The sequence below is a fragment of the Hyla sarda genome, chromosome 5 (assembly GCF_029499605.1).
Source record: "Hyla sarda isolate aHylSar1 chromosome 5, aHylSar1.hap1, whole genome shotgun sequence".
NCBI lineage: Eukaryota > Metazoa > Chordata > Amphibia > Anura > Hylidae > Hyla > Hyla sarda.
Window position 1 is genome coordinate 381,335,196 of NC_079193.1, and position 20,582 is coordinate 381,355,777.

The 20,582-nt window shown below is 46.9% G+C and overlaps 1 protein-coding gene across 1 annotated transcript in view; it reads right to left on the reverse strand.

Moving 5' to 3' along the window:
* LOC130274604 (secreted Ly-6/uPAR-related protein 1-like) overlaps positions 1 to 6,098 on the reverse strand; it is a 51,482-nt gene extending 45,384 nt beyond the window's left edge. The window contains exon 1 of the mRNA XM_056523039.1: positions 5,957 to 6,098. Within this exon, the coding sequence (XP_056379014.1) occupies positions 5,957 to 6,098 (142 nt within the window). The remainder of the gene's footprint in view (positions 1 to 5,956) is intronic.
* Between the last annotated feature and the right edge of the window lie 14,484 nt (positions 6,099 to 20,582).

Below are 20,582 nucleotides of genomic sequence, written 5' to 3' on the forward strand. Positions count from 1 at the left end.
GAGCAGGACTTGCTATATACAATGTATCAGTCTGGAGTCCAGGATGTTTAGCTCACAGAGCATTGTCTAGACTGGATACAATTGTATCACTTCTCAGCTGAGTGCAGGACTAGCTATATACAATGTATCAGTCTGGGGTCCGGGATGTTTAGCTCACAGAGCATTGTCTAGACTGGATACAATTGTATCACTTCTCAGCTGAGAGCAGGACTAGATATGTACAATGTATCAGTCTGGAGTCCAGGATGTTTAGCTCACAGAGCATTGTCTAGACTGGATACAATTGTATCACTTCTCAGCTGAGAGCAGGACAAGCTATGTACAATGTATCAGTCTGGAGTCCAGGATGTTTAGCTCACAGAGCATTGTCTAGACTGGATACAATTGTATCACTTCTTGGCTGAGAGCAGGACGAGCTATGTACAATGTATCAGTCTGGAGTCCAGGATGTTTAGCTCACAGAGCATTGTCTAGACTGGATACAATTGTATCACTTCTCAGCTGAGAGCAGGACTAGCTATATACAATGTATCAGTCTGGGGTCCGGGATGTTTAGCTCACAGAGCATTGTCTAGACTGGATACAATTGTATATACTTCTCAGTTGAGGGCAGGACTAGCTATGTACAATGTATCAATCTGGAGTCCAGGATGTTTAGCTCACAGAGCATTGTCTAGACTAGATACAATTGTATCACTTCTCAGCTGAGAGCAGGACTAGCTATGTACAATGTATCAGTCTGGGGTCCAGGATGTTTAGCTCACAGAGCATTGTCTAGACTGGATACAATTGTATCACTTCTCAGCTGAGAGCAGGACTAGCTATGTACAATGTATCAGTCTGGGGTCCAGGATGTTTAGCTCACAGAGCATTGTCTAGACTGGATACAATTGTATCACTTCTCAGCTGAGAGCAGGACTAGCTATGTACAATGTATCAGTCTGGAGTCCAGGATGTTTAGCTCACAGAGCATTGTCTAGACTGGATACAAATATAACTTCTCAGCTGAGGGCAGGACTAGCTATGTACAATGTATCAGTCTGGAGTCCAGGATGTTTAGCTCACAGAGCATTGTCTAGACTGGATACAATTGTATCACTTCTCAGCTGAGAGCAGGACTAGCTATGTACAATGTATCAGTCTGGAGTCCAGGATGTTTAGCTCACAGAGCATTGTCTAGACTCGATACAAATATAACTTCTCAGCTGAGGGCAGGACTAGCTATGTACAATGTATCAGTCTGGAGTCCAGGATGTTTAGCTCACAGAGCATTGTCTAGACTGGATACAATTGTATCACTTCTCAGCTGAGAGCAGGACTAGCTATGTACAATGTATCAGTCTGGAGTCCAGGATGTTTAGCTCACAGAGCATTGTCTAGACTGGATACAATTGTATAACTTCTCAGCTGAGTGCAGGACGAGCTATGTACAATGTATCAGTCTGGAGTCCAGGATGTTTAGCTCACAGAGCATTGTCTAGACTGGATACAATTGTATCACTTCTTGGCTGAGAGCAGGACTAGCTATATACAATGTATCAGTCTGGAGTCCAGGATGTTTAGCTCACAGAGCATTGTCTAGACTGGATACAATTGTATCACTTCTCAGCTGAGTGCAGGACTAGCTATATACAATGTATCAGTCTGGGGTCCGGGATGTTTAGCTCACAGAGCATTGTCTAGACTGGATACAATTGTATCACTTCTCAGCTGAGAGCAGGACTAGATATGTACAATGTATCAGTCTGGAGTCCAGGATGTTTAGCTCACAGAGCATTGTCTAGACTGGATACAATTGTATCACTTCTCAGCTGAGAGCAGGACAAGCTATGTACAATGTATCAGTCTGGAGTTCAGGATGTTTAGCTCACAGAGCATTGTCTAGACTGGATACAAATATCACTTCTCAGCTGAGGGCAGGACTAGCTATGTACAATGTATCAGTCTGGAGTCCAGGATGTTTAGCTCACAGAGCATTGTCTAGACTGTATACAATTGTATCACTTCTTGGCTGAGAGCAGGACTTGCTATATACAATGTATCAGTCTGGAGTCCAGGATGTTTAGCTCACAGAGCATTGTCTAGACTGGATACAAATATAACTTCTCAGCTGAGGGCAGGACTAGCTATGTACAATGTATCAGTCTGGAGTCCAGGATGTTTAGCTCACAGAGCATTGTCTAGACTGGATACAATTGTATCACTTCTCAGCTGAGAGCAGGACTAGCTATGTACAATGTATCAGTCTGGAGTCCAGGATGTTTAGCTCACAGAGCATTGTCTAGACTGGATACAATTGTATCACTTCTCAGCTGAGTGCAGGACGAGCTATGTACAATGTATCAGTCTGGAGTCCAGGATGTTTAGCTCACAGAGCATTGTCTAGACTGGATACAATTGTATCACTTCTTGGCTGAGAGCAGGACTAGCTATATACAATGTATCAGTCTGGAGTCCAGGATGTTTAGCTCACAGAGCATTGTCTAGACTGGATACAATTGTATCACTTCTCAGCTGAGTGCAGGACTAGCTATATACAATGTATCAGTCTGGGGTCCGGGATGTTTAGCTCACAGAGCATTGTCTAGACTGGATACAATTGTATCACTTCTCAGCTGAGAGCAGGACTAGATATGTACAATGTATCAGTCTGGAGTCCAGGATGTTTAGCTCACAGAGCATTGTCTAGACTGGATACAATTGTATCACTTCTCAGCTGAGAGCAGGACAAGCTATGTACAATGTATCAGTCTGGAGTTCAGGATGTTTAGCTCACAGAGCATTGTCTAGACTGGATACAAATATCACTTCTCAGCTGAGGGCAGGACTAGCTATGTACAATGTATCAGTCTGGAGTCCAGGATGTTTAGCTCACAGAGCATTGTCTAGACTGTATACAATTGTATCACTTCTTGGCTGAGAGCAGGACTTGCTATATACAATGTATCAGTCTGGAGTCCAGGATGTTTAGCTCACAGAGCATTGTCTAGACTGGATACAATTGTATCACTTCTCAGCTGAGTGCAGGACTAGCTATATACAATGTATCAGTCTGGGGTCCGGGATGTTTAGCTCACAGAGCATTGTCTAGACTGGATACAATTGTATCACTTCTCAGCTGAGAGCAGGACTAGATATGTACAATGTATCAGTCTGGAGTCCAGGATGTTTAGCTCACAGAGCATTGTCTAGACTGGATACAATTGTATCACTTCTCAGCTGAGAGCAGGACAAGCTATGTACAATGTATCAGTCTGGAGTCCAGGATGTTTAGCTCACAGAGCATTGTCTAGACTGGATACAATTGTATCACTTCTTGGCTGAGAGCAGGACGAGCTATGTATAATGTATCAGTCTGGAGTCCAGGATGTTTAGCTCACAGAGCATTGTCTAGACTGGATACAATTGTATCACTTCTCAGCTGAGAGCAGGACTAGCTATATACAATGTATCAGTCTGGGGTCCGGGATGTTTAGCTCACAGAGCATTGTCTAGACTGGATACAATTGTATATACTTCTCAGTTGAGGGCAGGACTAGCTATGTACAATGTATCAATCTGGAGTCCAGGATGTTTAGCTCACAGAGCATTGTCTAGACTAGATACAATTGTATCACTTCTCAGCTGAGAGCAGGACTAGCTATGTACAATGTATCAGTCTGGGGTCCAGGATGTTTAGCTCACAGAGCATTGTCTAGACTGGATACAATTGTATCACTTCTCAGCTGAGTGCAGGACTAGCTATGTACAATGTATCAGTCTGGAGTCCAGGATGTTTAGCTCACAGAGCATTGTCTAGACTGGATACAATTGTATCACTTCTTGGCTGAGAGCAGGACGAGCTATGTACAATGTATCAGTCTGGAGTCCAGGATGTTTAGCTCACAGAGCATTGTCTAGACTGGATACAATTGTATCACTTCTCAGCTGAGAGCAGGACTAGCTATATACAATGTATCAGTCTGGGGTCCGGGATGTTTAGCTCACAGAGCATTGTCTAGACTGGATACAATTGTATATACTTCTCAGTTGAGGGCAGGACTAGCTATGTACAATGTATCAATCTGGAGTCCAGGATGTTTAGCTCACAGAGCATTGTCTAGACTGGATACAATTGTATCACTTCTCAGCTGAGAGCAGGACTAGCTATGTACAATGTATCAGTCTGGAGTCCAGGATGTTTAGCTCACAGAGCATTGTCTAGACTGGATACAATTGTATCACTTCTCAGTTGAGGGCAGGACTAGATATCTTCACTTTGCTGCTTTGTTCACCATTGTTATTCCGTGGGGTCTACCAGGCACATTTACTGTCCGTTATATTCCTTGTGTTGTGATTTCCGTGTGTTATAATTCTAGCGCAGCAGTGATGGTAAATTGGGGCCAAAGTTTATGTGAAAGTTGTAAAACTTTTAATTTATCCAGTGACTCAGCTTCATTTACATAAAACTGGAAAATCTCCTACAGGATTTTCCACACCGAGCGTTCGGATTCTTGGGAGGATGAGTCAGGAGAAGATCTGATAACGGAGGCTGCCGGGATATGACAGGTTCACTAAGCCATGTATCAGCGCCATTCCTGGATCATTCACCTTTACGATAAGGGATCAAATCCACAGAGAGATATCAGTCCTATAGGATTAGTAGATACTTCTCTCCTGTCCTACAGTAACCTCCAAACATTGCCTGCACTGATCCTGAGTTATATACTGTATTATACCCTAGAGCTGTACTCACTATTCTGCTGGTGAGATCACTGTGTACATACATTACATTACTGATCCTGTACTGATCCTGAGTTATATCCTGTATTATACTGCAGATCTGTACTCACTATTCTGCTGGTGAGGTCACTGTGTACATACATTACATTACTTATCCTGTACTGATCCTAAGTTATATCCTGTATTATACTCCAGAGCTGCACTCACTATTCTGCTGGTGAGGTCACTGTGTACATACATTACATTACTTATCCTGTACTGATCCTGAGTTATATCCTGTATTATACTCCAGAGCTGTACTCACTATTCTGCTGGTGAGGTCACTGTGTACATACATTACATTACTTATCCTGTACTGACCCTGAGTTATATATCAGACAGGAGGCTCATATCTTGCATTAATGTTTCTTTTATTAATGCCCATAGCAGAAAAATCTTTATCCAAAACGTATTTAATAAAAAATCTTTTAAAACTACATATCCCAGCAGTCCCCTGTGAATTCTTCCTCCTATCCCAGCATGCTGGCTGCTATATAAGGGACTGGTTGAAGATCCTCTTCCTCTTTCTTTCTGCTCATAGCAGACAGATAAGTACCTATAGTATATTTGTTTCCTATATCTTTTTTATATGTATGTTTCTCTGTTTTGGGATGTTTCGTCTTTACTTTAGTGGTTATATCTACCAGTAGTTTTGTTTATATATTTATATATATATATATATATATATCTTTCTTTCTATATATCTTTCTTTCTGTTTTCTGTTAGTTTTTGCGGTATTGTTTCTAATACTATCGTTTCGCTATACATTCGCATCAGTGCTCAAATCTATCCTTGTGCCTGGTGCGCTACTCTGTTCCTTTCTCCCTCTTCCCTTACCCAGCACCATTTTGTGATTTTTTTCGCGCGCCTTCTTCTTCCTTCCTTCCCGCCGCTGACTTACTGTTGCGGGGAAGGAGGAGAGGTGGGCGTATCTTCTATGACGTGTGCCGCGTGACGCGCGTTTGCCGACGCCGCACACCCAATCACAGCGCTCCTGGCCGTAAATCTCGCGAGATTTCGGCTGGCCCTCGCTGTAACTGGTATACGCCTCCTCTCTTCATCGCATTGTTGTGCGAGCGGTGAGAGGAGCGCCAACGGTTCTTAGCTGCGTTACTAAATAGTCAGTTCAGGTAGACTTTATTACCTCCCTATCTTTTCACATTATTATTAATAGTTAGAGCAGTGGAGCTCATACCTGCCTCATCTTTGAATAGTCTATAACTATCGCTACTTGTAGCTTTCAGATAGTCTGTGATGGCAGGGGATAACACTAAGGCTCCTTTCCCTGGCATGTCCACTACTGCTGGTGAGGCAATAGAGTTAGAAGCCTCCCACATAATGTCAGCTTCTCAAATACAAGACCTCATTAATAGGTCCGTCCAGGCTGCATTAGCCTCTGCGGTTCATCCCTCTACTTCAGGGGAGAAACCTAAAAAGGGTAAAGCGCTGAGTAAGCGCAAACATATTGCTGGACACTCCGACTCCCCGGCAGGGGAAGAAAACAATATGCCCCAGACAGGACCTACTCCGGCCTGTCACACCCCGCATGTTAAGGAATATGACCGACCCTTGGGCCTCAAGGAGAACAACCCTAAGAGGCATAAGTCCACTAATAGAGCAAAACCAAACTCTTTTGACACATCCAATGATGAGTCTTCTGAAGCCTCTGAGGTGGCTGAGACCACAGACTCAGAATCTGATACAGAAGAGGCGGGGTTTATGGCTGAAAATTCTGACGCCACTCCTGATATACCATCCGAGACACTTTTAGATTTGCTTGGCCAGCCATTTTTTAGCCCGGAAGCAATCACACACCCTCGCTCCGGGGATTGGGCACCGTTACCGCAAGTCGCGGACTATATAGAATTTTGGACCAGAAGGTCCCTGGATAGAGCTAATCGCAACAAATTGCGAGCCGAATGCCCCAGACCTTACGTGGCCAGAAAGGTGGCTTCTAAACCGGAAATAGACCCGGTCTTAGTAAAATACTTGACTCGCTCTGGCAAATATGCCAAAAAGGGAATTGAAAGATCTTTTAAGGTGATCCAGGATCGTGTATTGGACCTTCTTGGTCCCTTGACCAAGATTCTTAAAGTTTCCGAACAGGCAGCGTCAACTGCCCAACCGGTGGATCTGGTACAACTGAGAGGCTGGGCCCAAGGGGCAATCTGCATGTTAGGCAGTGCCAACACCACTTGTTCCATTGAGCGTAGACGGTCCATTTTGATGAAATTGGAACCCCAGTTATATCATTTGGCAGAAACCGAGCCAGGTCCCTCAGCAGAAGGTCTGTTATTCGGAGAGGACCTCATAAAGAACATAAATAAGTTTGTGAGCCTTTTCACCAGCCTAGATAAGGCCCAGACCTCGCTAAAAAAGGCGGGTCCAAACACAAAGGTTTTTGGCAAGGCCGGCAGGAACAGAGGACGACCTGTCGGCCGTTATGCTCAATACAGGCCCTATGCTAGACCAGCCACTCAACCGTACGCATTACCTGTGGCACAACCTGCTCCCTTCTTCCCCCCTCGTGGACGACCCTGGCGAGGACGTGGAGGCCGAGGATTTCCCAGGTCTCGCCCTACGACCAGTGAGTACACTCCCATTTCCTCTTCCATACACGTTGGTGGGAAGCAGACTGAGGTATTTTATCCACGTCTGGTCCGTGATTATGGCAGATGCTTGGATTCTCAATACGGTAGCAGGGTACCAGATAGACTTTCAATCTCTTCCAAAATTGAACATTATTCCACATCCCATTCGGTTTTCTTCCCTAAACGTGGATCTCATAGACAACGAGCTTCAAGAGCTTGTATCGAAGCAGGCAGTGCAAGAGGTAGATCCTCTATCTCCCGGGTTTGTCAGCAACCTATTCCTTGTCAAAAAGAAGGATGGCGATTATCGCCCAGTGATCAACCTAAGGGACTTAAATCAACATGTCACTTACCGTCACTTCAAGATGGAAGGGATCCATCTGTTGCGCGATCTGCTATGGCCGGGCAACTGGCTAGTAAAGGTCGACTTGAAGGACGCGTACCTCACCGTCCCCATGCACCCGTCCTCCCAACCATTCCTAAGGTTTCTATGGAGGGATCGAATGTGACAATTCACTTGCCTACCATTCGGGTTGTCATCGGCCCCTTGGTGCTTCACCAAATTACTCTAGCCAGTAGTGGCAGCTCTCAGGAGCAGAGGAGTACGTTTGATTATCTACCTGGACGATTTGCTAATCATGGCATATTCCAGAAAGCAGGCCTTGTTACACAGCCAGTGGACGGTGTCTTTGTTAGAGGAACTAGGGTTCCTGATCAACAACAAGAAATCAGTGCTGAGTCCTTCACAGAAGATGGAGTTTTTAGGTTTCCAGGTGGATACCAAGCAAGCCGTACTGCGCTTACCCAATGCCAAACTGGCCCTGATTCGCAAAGAAATCCGGGCAGTATTGCGCAAGGGTCGGGTATCGCTAAGAATGATAGCCCGAATTGTCGGCTTGCTGGCAGCCTCCATTCAGGCAATTTTTCCGGCTCCTCTCCATTATCGGGCCCTTCAGAGACTCAAAATTCTTCATCTTCGACAGGGTCTACGCTATGCGGACGAAATTCCCCTTTGTCCGGAAGCAGTAGCAGAGTTGCACCGGTGGCTTCGCCATGCCATCGAATGGAACGGCAAAGCTATATTCACTTCCTGCCCAGATGTTATAATAGAGTCGGATGCGAGCCGCCACAGTTGGGGTGCTCGCTGTGGGCAGGCCACAACAGGAGGGAGTTGGTCCGAAGAAGAATCCCTTCTTCACATCAACGCGCTGGAACTCATGGCGGCATTTTTTGCCATCAAGAGTTTTCTTCTGCACAAGTACAATTGTTGCGTTTTGTTACGCATGGACAATGTAGCGGCAGTGCAATATGTCAATCGTCTTGGGGGCACGAGATCCAGAGTGTTGACGGACATTGCATCCGAATTCTGGCATTTCTGTCTATCCCGGGACATCATTCCAGTGGCGGAATACCTACCAGGTGTATCCAATTCAGTGGCGGATTGGAATTCCCGATGCCTGTCCGATTCCAGCGACTGGATGCTGGATCGCTCGGTGTTTCGGGCGATTCGAGATCTCTGGGGCCCGTTGCATACAGACCTTTTTGCGTCTCGTCTCAACCGTCAGTTACCCAATTTTTTACAGCTGGAAGCCGGACCCGGAAGCGTCAGCAGTGGACGCTTTTCGCCAACCATGACCGGAGGGGATTCATTATGCGTTTCCCCCCTTCCAGATGATTACCAGAGTGCTTCTTCAGATAGTGACTCAGGGAGCGACGGTGGTGCTGATCACCCCTTGGTGGCCGACGCAACCGTGGTTTCCCCTTCTGTTGGGAATGTCTGTCGATTACCCCAGATTGCTTCCCCAGTCGCCTCAACTTCTCACGAATCCGACCATGGAATCCCATCCGTTGGTCATGGAAGGCAACCTTCCGCTCCTCGGGTGGTTGGTTTCGGGGTGCCAGACGCAGGTGAGGACCTTTCACAATCAGTTAGAGACCTCCTCGCCTTGGCCTGGGCCCCAGAGACTAGATCGGCATATCGATCAGCCTGGGCCTTGTGGGTTTGTTGGTGTGATCAACGACAAATTGATCCCGTTCAGGCACCTGTTTCAGTTGTAGTGAATTATTTAGTGGAATCATTTGAGGCTGGGAAATCTTACAGTTCCCTTAATGTTTACAGATCAGCTATAGCGGCGTATCATTGCCCGGTAGATGCTTTACCGGTGGGCAAACATCCATTGGTGTGCCGACTGTTACGTGGAGTGAAATTTAAACGTCCTCCTCGTCCTCGATATCAATCGACTTGGGATGTCTCCCAGGTCTTAGACATGTTTTCCTCTTGGGAAGACAATGATTCACTGTCCTTAAAAATTCTGTCATTCAAATTGACTATGTTATTATGTCTGGTTTCCATTAAGAGGGTGTTGGATGTCAGAGCTCTCGACATCTCTAGACGGCAGTTTTCACCTGAAGGGGTCAGATTTTATGTTGTTCGCAGGACCAAGACGGGACTACAGTCGGTCTTTTACCCCTTTTTTCTGACACATCCCCGACTTTGTGTGGTACATTGTCTTCAAGTGTATGAGACACGCACAGCGTCTTTGCGATCTCTTACTCATACTCAGTTATTAGTATCTTATGTTCAACCTCATCTGCCTGTCACCTCGACCACTTTGGCCAGGTGGGTACGGTCGGCCATGGAGATGGCGGGGATTGACGTTTCCCTGTTTGGTGCCCACTCTTCGAGAGGGGCTATGGCCACTAAAGTAGTTATTTCTGGGGGTTCTCTTTCAGATCTCTTAATGGCCGCTGACTGGTCGTCTGAATCGACTTTTCGACAATTCTATTTCCGGCCAAAAGATCATGTTTCTGTATCGGTTCTCTGATTTGTTTTTATTGTCCATTTTTTAAGTAGTAGCTTTAAACTTGCAAGATATGAGCCTCCTGTCTGATATATAAATCGAGATTTTCCTAGCTTGTGACGGAAAATATAAGTTATATGAAGACAGGAGGCGAGTATCTTCCCTCCCTACCCTCCCTGTTATGGTGTTTTGTTTTTTCCTTACAGGGTATTGAAAGGAGAAGACGAAGACAGCGGTGTTTCGGTGCAGCCTGATATGTTCGGTTGCAATTGTTCCTTAACAGTTTTGTTCCCGGTTTTCGGTCCTGTTGGCCGGAGGTTCGGAGGTGTCGAGGAGGAGCTGTCCCGGATTCCGGCGTTCCGTGGTTCTGGAGACGGTCATGCAGTTCGCATAAAGAAAGAGGATGAGGATCTTCAAGTAGTCCCTTATATAGCAGCCAGCATGCTGGGATAGGAGGAGGAGTTCACAGGGGACTGCTGGGATATGTAGTTTTAAAAGATTTTTTATTAAATACGTTTTGGATAAAGATTTTTCTGCTATGGGCATTAATAAAAGAAAGATTAATGCAAGATACTCGCCTCCTGTCTTCATATAACTTATATTTTCCGTCACAAGCTAGGAAAATCTCGATTTATATCCTGTATTATACTCCAGAGCTGCACTCACTATTCTGCTGGTGAGGTCACTGTGTACATACATTACATTACTTATCCTGTACTGATCCTGAGTTATATCCTGTATTATACTCCAGAGCTGTACTCACTATTCTGCTGGTGAGGTCACTGTGTACATACATTACATTACTTATCCTGTACTGATCCTGAGTTATATCCTGTATTATACTCCAGAGCTGTACTCACTATTCTGCTGGTGAGGTCACTGTGTACATACATTACATTACTTATACTGTACTGATCCTGAGTTATATCCTGTATTATACTCCAGAGCTGTACTCACTATTCTGCTGGTGAGGTCACTGTGTACATACATTACATTACTTATACTGTACTGATCCTGAGTTATATCCTGTATTATACTCCAGAGCTGTACTCACTATTCTGCTGGTGAGGTCACTGTGTACATACATTACATTACTTATTCTGTACTGATCCTGAGTTATATCCTGTATTATACTCCAGAGCTGTACTCTCTATTCTGCTGGTGAGGTCACTGTGTACATACATTACATTACTTATCCTGTACTGATCCTGAGTTATATCCTGTATTATACTCCAGAGCTGTACTCACTATTCTGCTGGTGAGGTCACTGTGTACATACATTACATTACTTATACTGTACTGATCCTGAGTTATATCCTGTAGATCTTTTATTAAAATTTCAAACATAACAATAAAAAAATTACAAAACATAAACATATCATATCCGACAGAACATATCAATATAACGATCATAAAACCAACACCATAGCATAAAATACAACACCGGTCCACCCCACACTCATTCCTGCACACAAACAAATATATACAATATTTACAAAAGACATATTCCTATAATACCCATAATACCCATACCATACTAATAAACTATATACACTAATATACACTAATACTAAATGTGATTTTCCTGGCCCAGTTGCAATACCAAAAACCCAATACCAGTGATATACCAAAAAGAATAACAACAACAACAATAATAATATATACAAAATAATAAAAACCAACACAAACAAAATAACACCACTTTTTTTTATTTTTCTATTTTTTTTTTTTTTTTTATTTTTATTTTTTTTTTTTGGCCCTGAGCTGGTCCCGCATCCCATGCCCCCAGTACATGTTACCAGACGTCCATGAACCAGTCCAGGATTTTCTGTATATATAAAAGTCCCATACAAACCCCCTCCCCCCTTTTTAACCCACCACCCAACCTAAACTAAACCCAATCCCCAGGTGGCATCACACAATATATACAATATATACATTACATAAAATATACACAGACTAACAATATATAAGTATACAAATAGACTACAACAATAAATACAATAACAAATACATATAACACTACAAGCCAAACAACAAACCCCTAAAGCTCAAGTTCAGCGCCTGCAAGCCCTATATTACCATAAACCAACTGCTCAAAACAAAAAGACTAATGTGCCAGCATCAGCCCACCACCAGGGGGAGACAACAGGCTAAGGCACTTTAAAGGCAGAGCCCCTCCATAGACGAGAGGCCCTGCCAGCACCCAGCCTCTCGTACTCCAGAGAACGCACCTTCACCAGGTCACCGAGAATGTTCCTAACCACCACATCCACAGGGAGGATTTTACGCTGCGTCGACACTAAACACCGTGCGTTCCACGTGTAGTACCTAACCACTGAGCTGACTAGGAATAAAGTGCACCGGTCCCAGCCTCCAAGGTTTCTGAATGCCCCATAGGCCCATTCCGCATAGGAGAGACTGGCCAGCCGAGGCCAACCAATGGAAGCGCCCACCCTGGTGTAAACCTCTGTGTTAAAGGGACAATGAAGCAGAAAATGCTCCATGCTTTCCAGCATGCCTCCACACTCTTCGCGGGGACATCCCCGGTCATCAGAGCTCCTGCACTTCAGATTGTCCCTCACACACAGTTTCCCATGGAAGCAGCGCCAAGTCAAGTCCCAAAACTTCAAGGGGATCCTGATAGAATTCAAAAGCTCTAAACCCACCTCCAGATCCCGACTTGGGCAGTCCTTGAGCGCCAATGGCCTCTGGAAATTAGAAGACAGGACCCTCTTGTCAAGGAATTTCCTCGACAGAGTCCTAATCTCCCCCATCCCCAGACCCCACCGACGAATAACCTTCAGAACCGGGGTAGCGTAAGCCGGGAGATGCCCGTGTGGTGTGCGAAGATCCTTCACTTGCCCTCCTGTCTCCCATTCCTGGAAGAAAGGCCAAAACCATCCCCTACAGGAGGATACCCACGGAGGAGCCCTCTCTGACCAGAGGTTTGCTATATTGGTCTTAACAAAGGTATTCACTAGGAATACCACAGGGTTGACCATACACAACCCCCCTAGTCTCCTTGTACGGTAAGTAACCTCCCTCTTCACTAGGTTCAGTCTGTTCCCCCATAACATTTGGAAGAACACACTGTAGACCCGGGTCCAAAGAGGTTCTGGCAACATGCATACACTGCCCAGGTATATCAGTAAAGGGAGCAGGAATGTTTTGATCAGGTTAACCCTTTCCCAGAGGGTCAAAGACCAACCCTTCCACTGATCCACCTTCTGAGCGGCGATCTTAAGCCTGCTGTCCCAGTTTTGTTTGGGGTAATCCCCTTGGCCAAATTCGATGCCGAGAACTTTTGCAGATTCCTGGGGCTCTGGAAGGGCGTCCGGGAGATCAAAATTAGGATCTCCCCCTCCCAGCCAGAGACTCTCGCACTTATCCCGGTTGATCTTGGACCCGGATGCCTCCGAGTAGCGGTCCACCTCTGACATCACCCATTGGCCTTCCTCTTGTGAGGAGACAAACACGGTGACATCATCAGCATACGCTACCGCCCTCAGAGCCAAATCCGGCACCGCCAGGTCCATTCTCACCCCCGCCAACGGTCCACAATCAATCCTCCTAAGGAAAGGATCAATTGCAAACACGTACAGCAACGGGCTCAAAGGACAACCCTGACGGACACCAGACCCAACCTCAAAAGAGCAGCCAATCCAACCATTCACAAGCGGGAAACTCTCTGCCCCTGCGTACAAGGTCTTAAGCCAATCAACAAACCCCCCCGGCAGGCCATATCTCAGAAGAACAGACCAGAGGTACTCATGGTTAACCCGATCAAACGCTTTTGCCTGATCCAAGGACAGCAAGTACCCCTTCCAGTGGCCAGCCCTACCCTGGTCCACAGCCTCTCGGACACTGAGCACAGCACTAAATGTACTGCGGCCCGGAACAGAGCAATGCTGAGCCCCCGAAAGGAGCCGGGGTGCAAACTCCACCAGCCGGTTAAACAGCACTTTTGCCAGAATCTTTCGGTCCACATTGAGAAGCGCTATGGGACGCCAATTCTCAATGTGGAACGGGTCTTTACCCTTTGACAGGATGATCAGCGCTGACCTCCTCATTGACTTTGGCAGAGTGCCCGAGGATAGACACTCATTAAATACCTCGGTCAACAGGGGAACCAAAGTGTCCTTAAAGGTCTTATAGAACTCAGATGTTAAGCCATCTGGACCGGGTGACTTCTTGAGGGCAAGCCCATCAATAGCCATCCTGACTTCCTCTTCCCGGATCATCTCTGTCAAAACGTCAAGAGAGGGGTCTACTCCTAGTTCAGGGATGGTTTCAGCCAAGAAAGCTGACACCTTATCCCGATCTAGATCCTTCCTTCCCAAGAGGTGCGAGTAAAAGGATCTGATGACCTCCAAGATCCCTGATCTGGACCTTTTCAAGGATCCCGTACTATCAATCAGTCCTGAGACTACCTTACTATTCACTGACATCTTGCAGTTTCTGTAAGGGTCGGGCGAGCGGTACTTCCCGTAATCCCTCTCAAAAACCAAAGATGCGTGCCTATCGTACTGACACCTCATCAGCAAGGATTTCACTCTGGAGATATCATCACGACTACCTCCAGTCGAGACAAGGTGCTCAAGTTTCTTCCTCAGGCCCTGGTACAAACGGTACCTGTTTAGGCTTCTGAGGCCTGAGAGCTGGCGGAAGAATCTCGCAACCCTTTTTTTGAAGATCTCCCACCACTCTGACTTACTGCTACAAAGGCCCAGCAATGGTACCTGGCTCTGAAGAAAATCCTCAAAGGACTGTCTTATCTCCGCTTCTTCCAAGAGAGACGAATTCAGCTTCCAATAGCCTCTGCCCATCCGGGGGGTCTCTGTAACATTCAGAGAAAACAAAATTAAAGAGTGATCGGAGAACTCCACCTCAACAACAGACACTGCTGAAGAGACGGCCTCCTCCTTTAAATAAAACCTATCTATCCTAGACCTACAACTACCCCTATGATAGGTGAACCCCGCGTGGCCTGGGGTGTGCCGGATGTGGACATCCACCAGGCGAGCCTCACTCGCTATGCTATTTAGGGCGACGCTATCATAAGTCAGCTTGTCTCTGGCACCTCCCCTGTCTTGGGGCCTCGTGACAGCATTAAAGTCCCCTCCAAAGACCACCTGCCGACTTGTAAAAAGATAGGGCTTGATCCTCATAAAGAGACACTTCCGGTCCCACTTAGACTGTGGGCCGTAGATGTTAATAAGGCGAAGTTCTTGTCCCTTCATGAGGACATCTAAGATCAGACACCTCCCCATTTCTAACTCGATAACCCGTCGGCATTCTACCGCTGCGGTAAAAAGGACCGCCACTCCGCTATACGGCTCGGCCCCAAGAGACCAGTAGGAGGGCCCATTCCTCCACTCTCTTTTAGCCTTGTAGATAGATGACATATCTGTTAGCCTGGTCTCTTGCAAAAATAAAATATCAGCATTAATATGGGCAAAAAAATCATAGGCCGCAAATCGAGCCGTATCTGACTTTATGCTGGCAACATTAATGGATGCCAGAGTCAACGGAGAGGGTGCCGCCATCAAGGGTGATTGAGTTAGACAGCTTTCTTTTTCCCACCATCCTTCCCATCCTCCCCACCACCCTCCTCATCAGATGATGGTTTACCCCTTTTTAGTGAGATGGATGTGTCCATTTTCCCTTTATTTACATTTTCCTCGTCCCCTGACTCTGAGCCAGTCCCCCCCCCTGAAGACATAGGTTCCCCAGGGAGAGAGGACTCAGGGTCCCCTGTGGGCCCCACCGCAACATCCGGAACCTCACCCCCAGCCTCCTCCTCCGAAGAGGAAATGTCGCGGAGGGCTCGGAACCGGTTGGAGAGACCAATCAGAGGGGGGTCAGTTGTACCTTCCTTTGGCATCTGGCGGGTGGGAGAAGATTTTAAATCTCCCTTTTTCTTATTCCTCCGAGTACCCCGCTTTGTTTCTGCCCATCTCCCTCTGTCCTCATCTGCGCTCCCACCATGGGAGGACAGCGATGAGACAGTATCCTCCTCTTTGTGGATCCTTCCAGTCTCCTCATCCAGTTCACTATCCCCCAGGGCCTCAGCAGTAACACTGGTCGCAGGGACAGGATCAGAAGCCACCTCAGCTGGCTGATGCTCCTGTGACTCCCGAATCTCCCTATCCCTTTGACGCTTCTTGAGACGCCTCAGTTGGGCAGGCGTCTTCTGCTTACTTTTCTTCCCTGGCCCCTGCACCCCTTCATCCCCGCCAGCCATCCCCCCAGCAGAGTTCACCTCATGGCTTACCCCCACTGGGGCAACAACCGCGTTGACAAAGGAACGAGGGCAGCGACTGAATGGGTGACCTAAGTCACCACACAGGTGACACCTAATCTCTGCACAAGATGCAGCGAGATGGCGTATTTCCCCACACAGAGTGCACTTCTGCACAGTGCAATTGGCACTAAAATGTGTGGGGTCACCACATCTGTGACAGAGCTTCGGCTGACCCTGGTAGAAGATCTGGATACGATCCCTTCCGAGGAAGGTCGCAGATGGTATATGGGTAACGGTGTTTCCTGAAAGCTTAAGCTTGACCATAAACGTCCAGGCCCCTGACCAGATGCCATATTCATCCCTGTTCTTTTTTGGGACCTCCACCACCTCTCCATACCGACCTAGCCACGTCATGATGTCAATACAAGAAAGTGATTCGTTACTGGTTAAAACGGTCACTTTCTTGACATTGTTTTGGCGAGACACCGCCTGAATGGCAAAGTCTCGCCAGCCGGGCTCATTCTTTACCAGCTCATAATTCGACCAGAAGAGCTCAAGCCCCTCTGGCCGAACAAAGCTGATATCGAACTCTGGGGTACCATAAGGATGTATTAAGGCGTAGATGTCAGCTGCCTTAAAGCCCGACTTCAGCAGAAGCTCAACAACTTTAGATCTTGGAGGACATGTATCACTGCCTCTCCACCTCAGCCGGACCACATTCCTTCGGAGACCACCTGGCCCGGCTGTTGGGAGGGACCACACAGTATCCCCCCCTCTTTCCTCTCGGAAGGCTGAAAGACCATGTCTTTCTATCCAAAAGGATAGATCAACCTCCCTACCCTCTACATTGATTGATCTCTCCCCTCTCCTTAAGGCCCCCAGGAGACGCTGCTGCAAATTGCCCCCCCCAGAGCCAGAAGACGAGGAAGGTGCCCCCCTCCCCCCAGCGGTGACATTTGCGTAGCTGCGTACCGGTGCTGCCACCGCTGGGGGTGCAACTGGACCAGGCCCTACATCCCCACCACTAATCTGTGCCCCTTCACCACCCTCCTCCACATAATCCATACTCACACCATTATTGCCTGTTTTAGCTGATGTGCTCCCCATACCTCCACCCGTGCTACAGCCCATACTACAATTCACTCCAACATTAACCTCCTCATTCATACTGGCTGGACCGGTGCGTTCTGGTGCAGATAGTGTACCATCAGCATCACTGGGTACCAGAGCTGGAGCCACCACCACAGGACAGGTCACCGGTCCTTTATACAAGGACCGGGAAGCCTGCCTAGCCTGTTTATTAGTGGCCCCAGCCCTGTTTTTACTGGTACCCTCCGCCTCATCAGTACTGGAGTTTTCTGCTCCTGGGCGCCGCTGTTCTGGATAAGCGGCGCCAATACAAAATAAAGGTTTTAGTCCAGTCTTTCTGGGAGGCGAAGACATCTTGGCCCCAGCAGCTCTTTCACGATGACACCGCTGCTCCAAAGGAACAGCAGTGCCAACGCTCAGAGCCACCGGAGCTCCCGCAGCTGACTCTGGCACAAAGCCGCCCCCCCCTCCCGTTAGGGAGCAGCCCAATGTGCCAGAGCCATCCATGCCCATCGCTGGGCAAATATCACTGTCCGACCTCACAGCCGATACATTGTCTGCTCCACCACTGTTACTACAAACAGCGATGGAGCTCACCGCCACACTAGACTCCATACTCTCCCCACTCTCCTGCACTGAGTCCACAGTAGAACTCAGGCTGGGCTGAGAAATGGGGTTCACACAGTGAGCTGACCCTGCGGCCAGTCCGGGGGGCTCAGGGAGGGGGGTATATACAAATGTTACCTGCTCCTGGAGCTTGGTCTTCTTTAGCTTCTTTTTCCTTCCCCCAGGTGCCTCCTCTGGTAACTCATCCCCAAACGTGAAGTCCTGGAGGCGACCTGGGGACTCCAGGAGCTGGATCTGGGCCATCAGCGCCCCTCCCTGGTGACTGGTGCTGCTCTCATCCCCCGAACCGCCAGAGCCACGGCCAGATGACATCGCCACTTGCCCTGCAGGGTGCCCACTGTATGGGGTGAGATGTTGCAGACCCCCGGGTGGATTTGGCTCAACATTATCGGCCTCCGCAGCGTCTCCTTCCTCCTCCACCCGTGGCTGAAGCCCCCTCAGCCGTCTCTGCTTCTCTCTCTCCATTGTATGAAAGCGGTCTTCATTTAAAAGTTTTTCCCTAAATGGCCCGCTGTTCTCTAAAATAAAAGTTCTCTTCTTCTCCAGTATCCTTATTTCATTTTTCAGCTGTTTAATCCGGGCTGACAGCTCAGCTTTCTGTCGTTTCGCCGCAGTTTCCATCAGGGCTTTTGCTTCCCGTACCTCCTCCTGGAGCCTATACAAGCTGCCCCTTGCTTCCTCATATCCACGGATGTGTTCTGCCACACGAGAGTTATGGGGGACTCCAGATTCCCGGGCCCTAGGCATCCCCCAATCCTCCTCCACACATCCGTGGGCATTTAGCTTTGCTCCAGGAGGAGTATCACAGTCCACATTGTCAGGCCTTGTTGTCACAGTACCTGTGCTTCCGGAACTTCTTGCACTTGTAGTCCCACAACTTGCAGGGCCAGCCTTGCGGCTGCTCTTTGTCTCTACGGGTTCAGGGGTGGCTGGAGATGCATCGCTGCACCTCCTGGCAGAGCGCCTCAACCCGGAGACCTCTGATGCACTTCCTGACGCTGGTCCCTCCACACCTGGTCGCTGGCTCCCCCTGCCCCCCGCGGACCTGATTCGGGGGGCAGGTGTTGGGGTTCTCCTCTCCTCGCTCATGCCTGAACACACGCTCTCCCTCTGGGGAAGGAAGAACGCTGTCCGGCACAGATGACACGGCAGAGCTCAGAGCGCACACACACCAAACAATCCAGCAAACGACTTCCTCCACACTCAGCAGACTCACAGGAAGATGCTCCCTCTAGTGGCCAGACTCCAGAGCTGTACTCACTATTCTGCTGGTGGGGTCACTGTGTACATACATTACATTACTTATTCTGTACTGATCCTGAGTTATATCCTGTATTATACTCCAGAGCTGTACTCACTATTCTGCTGGTGAGGTCACTGTGTACATACATTACATTACTTATACTGTACTGATCCTGAGTTATATCCTGTATTATACTCCAGAGCTGTACTCACTATTCTGCTGGTGAGGTCACTGTGTACATACATTACATTACTTATTCTGTACTGATCCTGAGTTATATCCTGTATTATACTCCAGAGCTGTACTCACTATTCTGCTGGTGAGGTCACTGTGTACATACATTACATTACTTATACTGTACTGATCCTGAGTTATATCCTGTATTATACTCCAGAGCTGTACTCACTATTCTGCTGGTGAGGTCACTGTGTACATACATTACATTACTTATTCTGTACTGATCCTGAGTTATATCCTGTATTATACTCCAGAGCTGTACTCTCTATTCTGCTGGTGAGGTCACTGTGTACATACATTACATTACTTATCCTGTACTGATCCTGAGTTATATCCTGTATTATACTCCAGAGCTGTACTCACTATTCTGCTGGTGAGGTCACTGTGTACATACATTACATTACTTATACTGTACTGATCCTGAGTTATATCCTGTATTATACTCCAGAGCTGTACTCACTATTCTGCTGGTGAGGTCACTGTGTACATACATTACATTACTTATTCTGTACTGATCCTGAGTTATATCCTGTATTATACTCCAGAGCTGTACTCACTATTCTGCTGGTGAGGTCACTGTGTACATACATTACATTACTTATACTGTACTGATCCTGAGTTATATCCTGTAGATCTTTTATTAAAATTTCAAACATAACAATAAAAAAATTACAAAACATAAACATATCATATCCGACAGAACATATCAATATAACGATCATAAAACCAACACCATAGCATAAAATACAACACCGGTCCACCCCACACTCATTCCTGCACACAAACAAATATATACAATATTTACAAAAGACATATTCCTATAATACCCATAATACCCATACCATACTAATAAACTATATACACTAATATACACTAATACTAAATGTGATTTTCCTGGCCCAGTTGCAATACCAAAAACCCAATACCAGTGATATACCAAAAGAATAACAACAACAACAATAATAATATATACAAAATAATAAAAA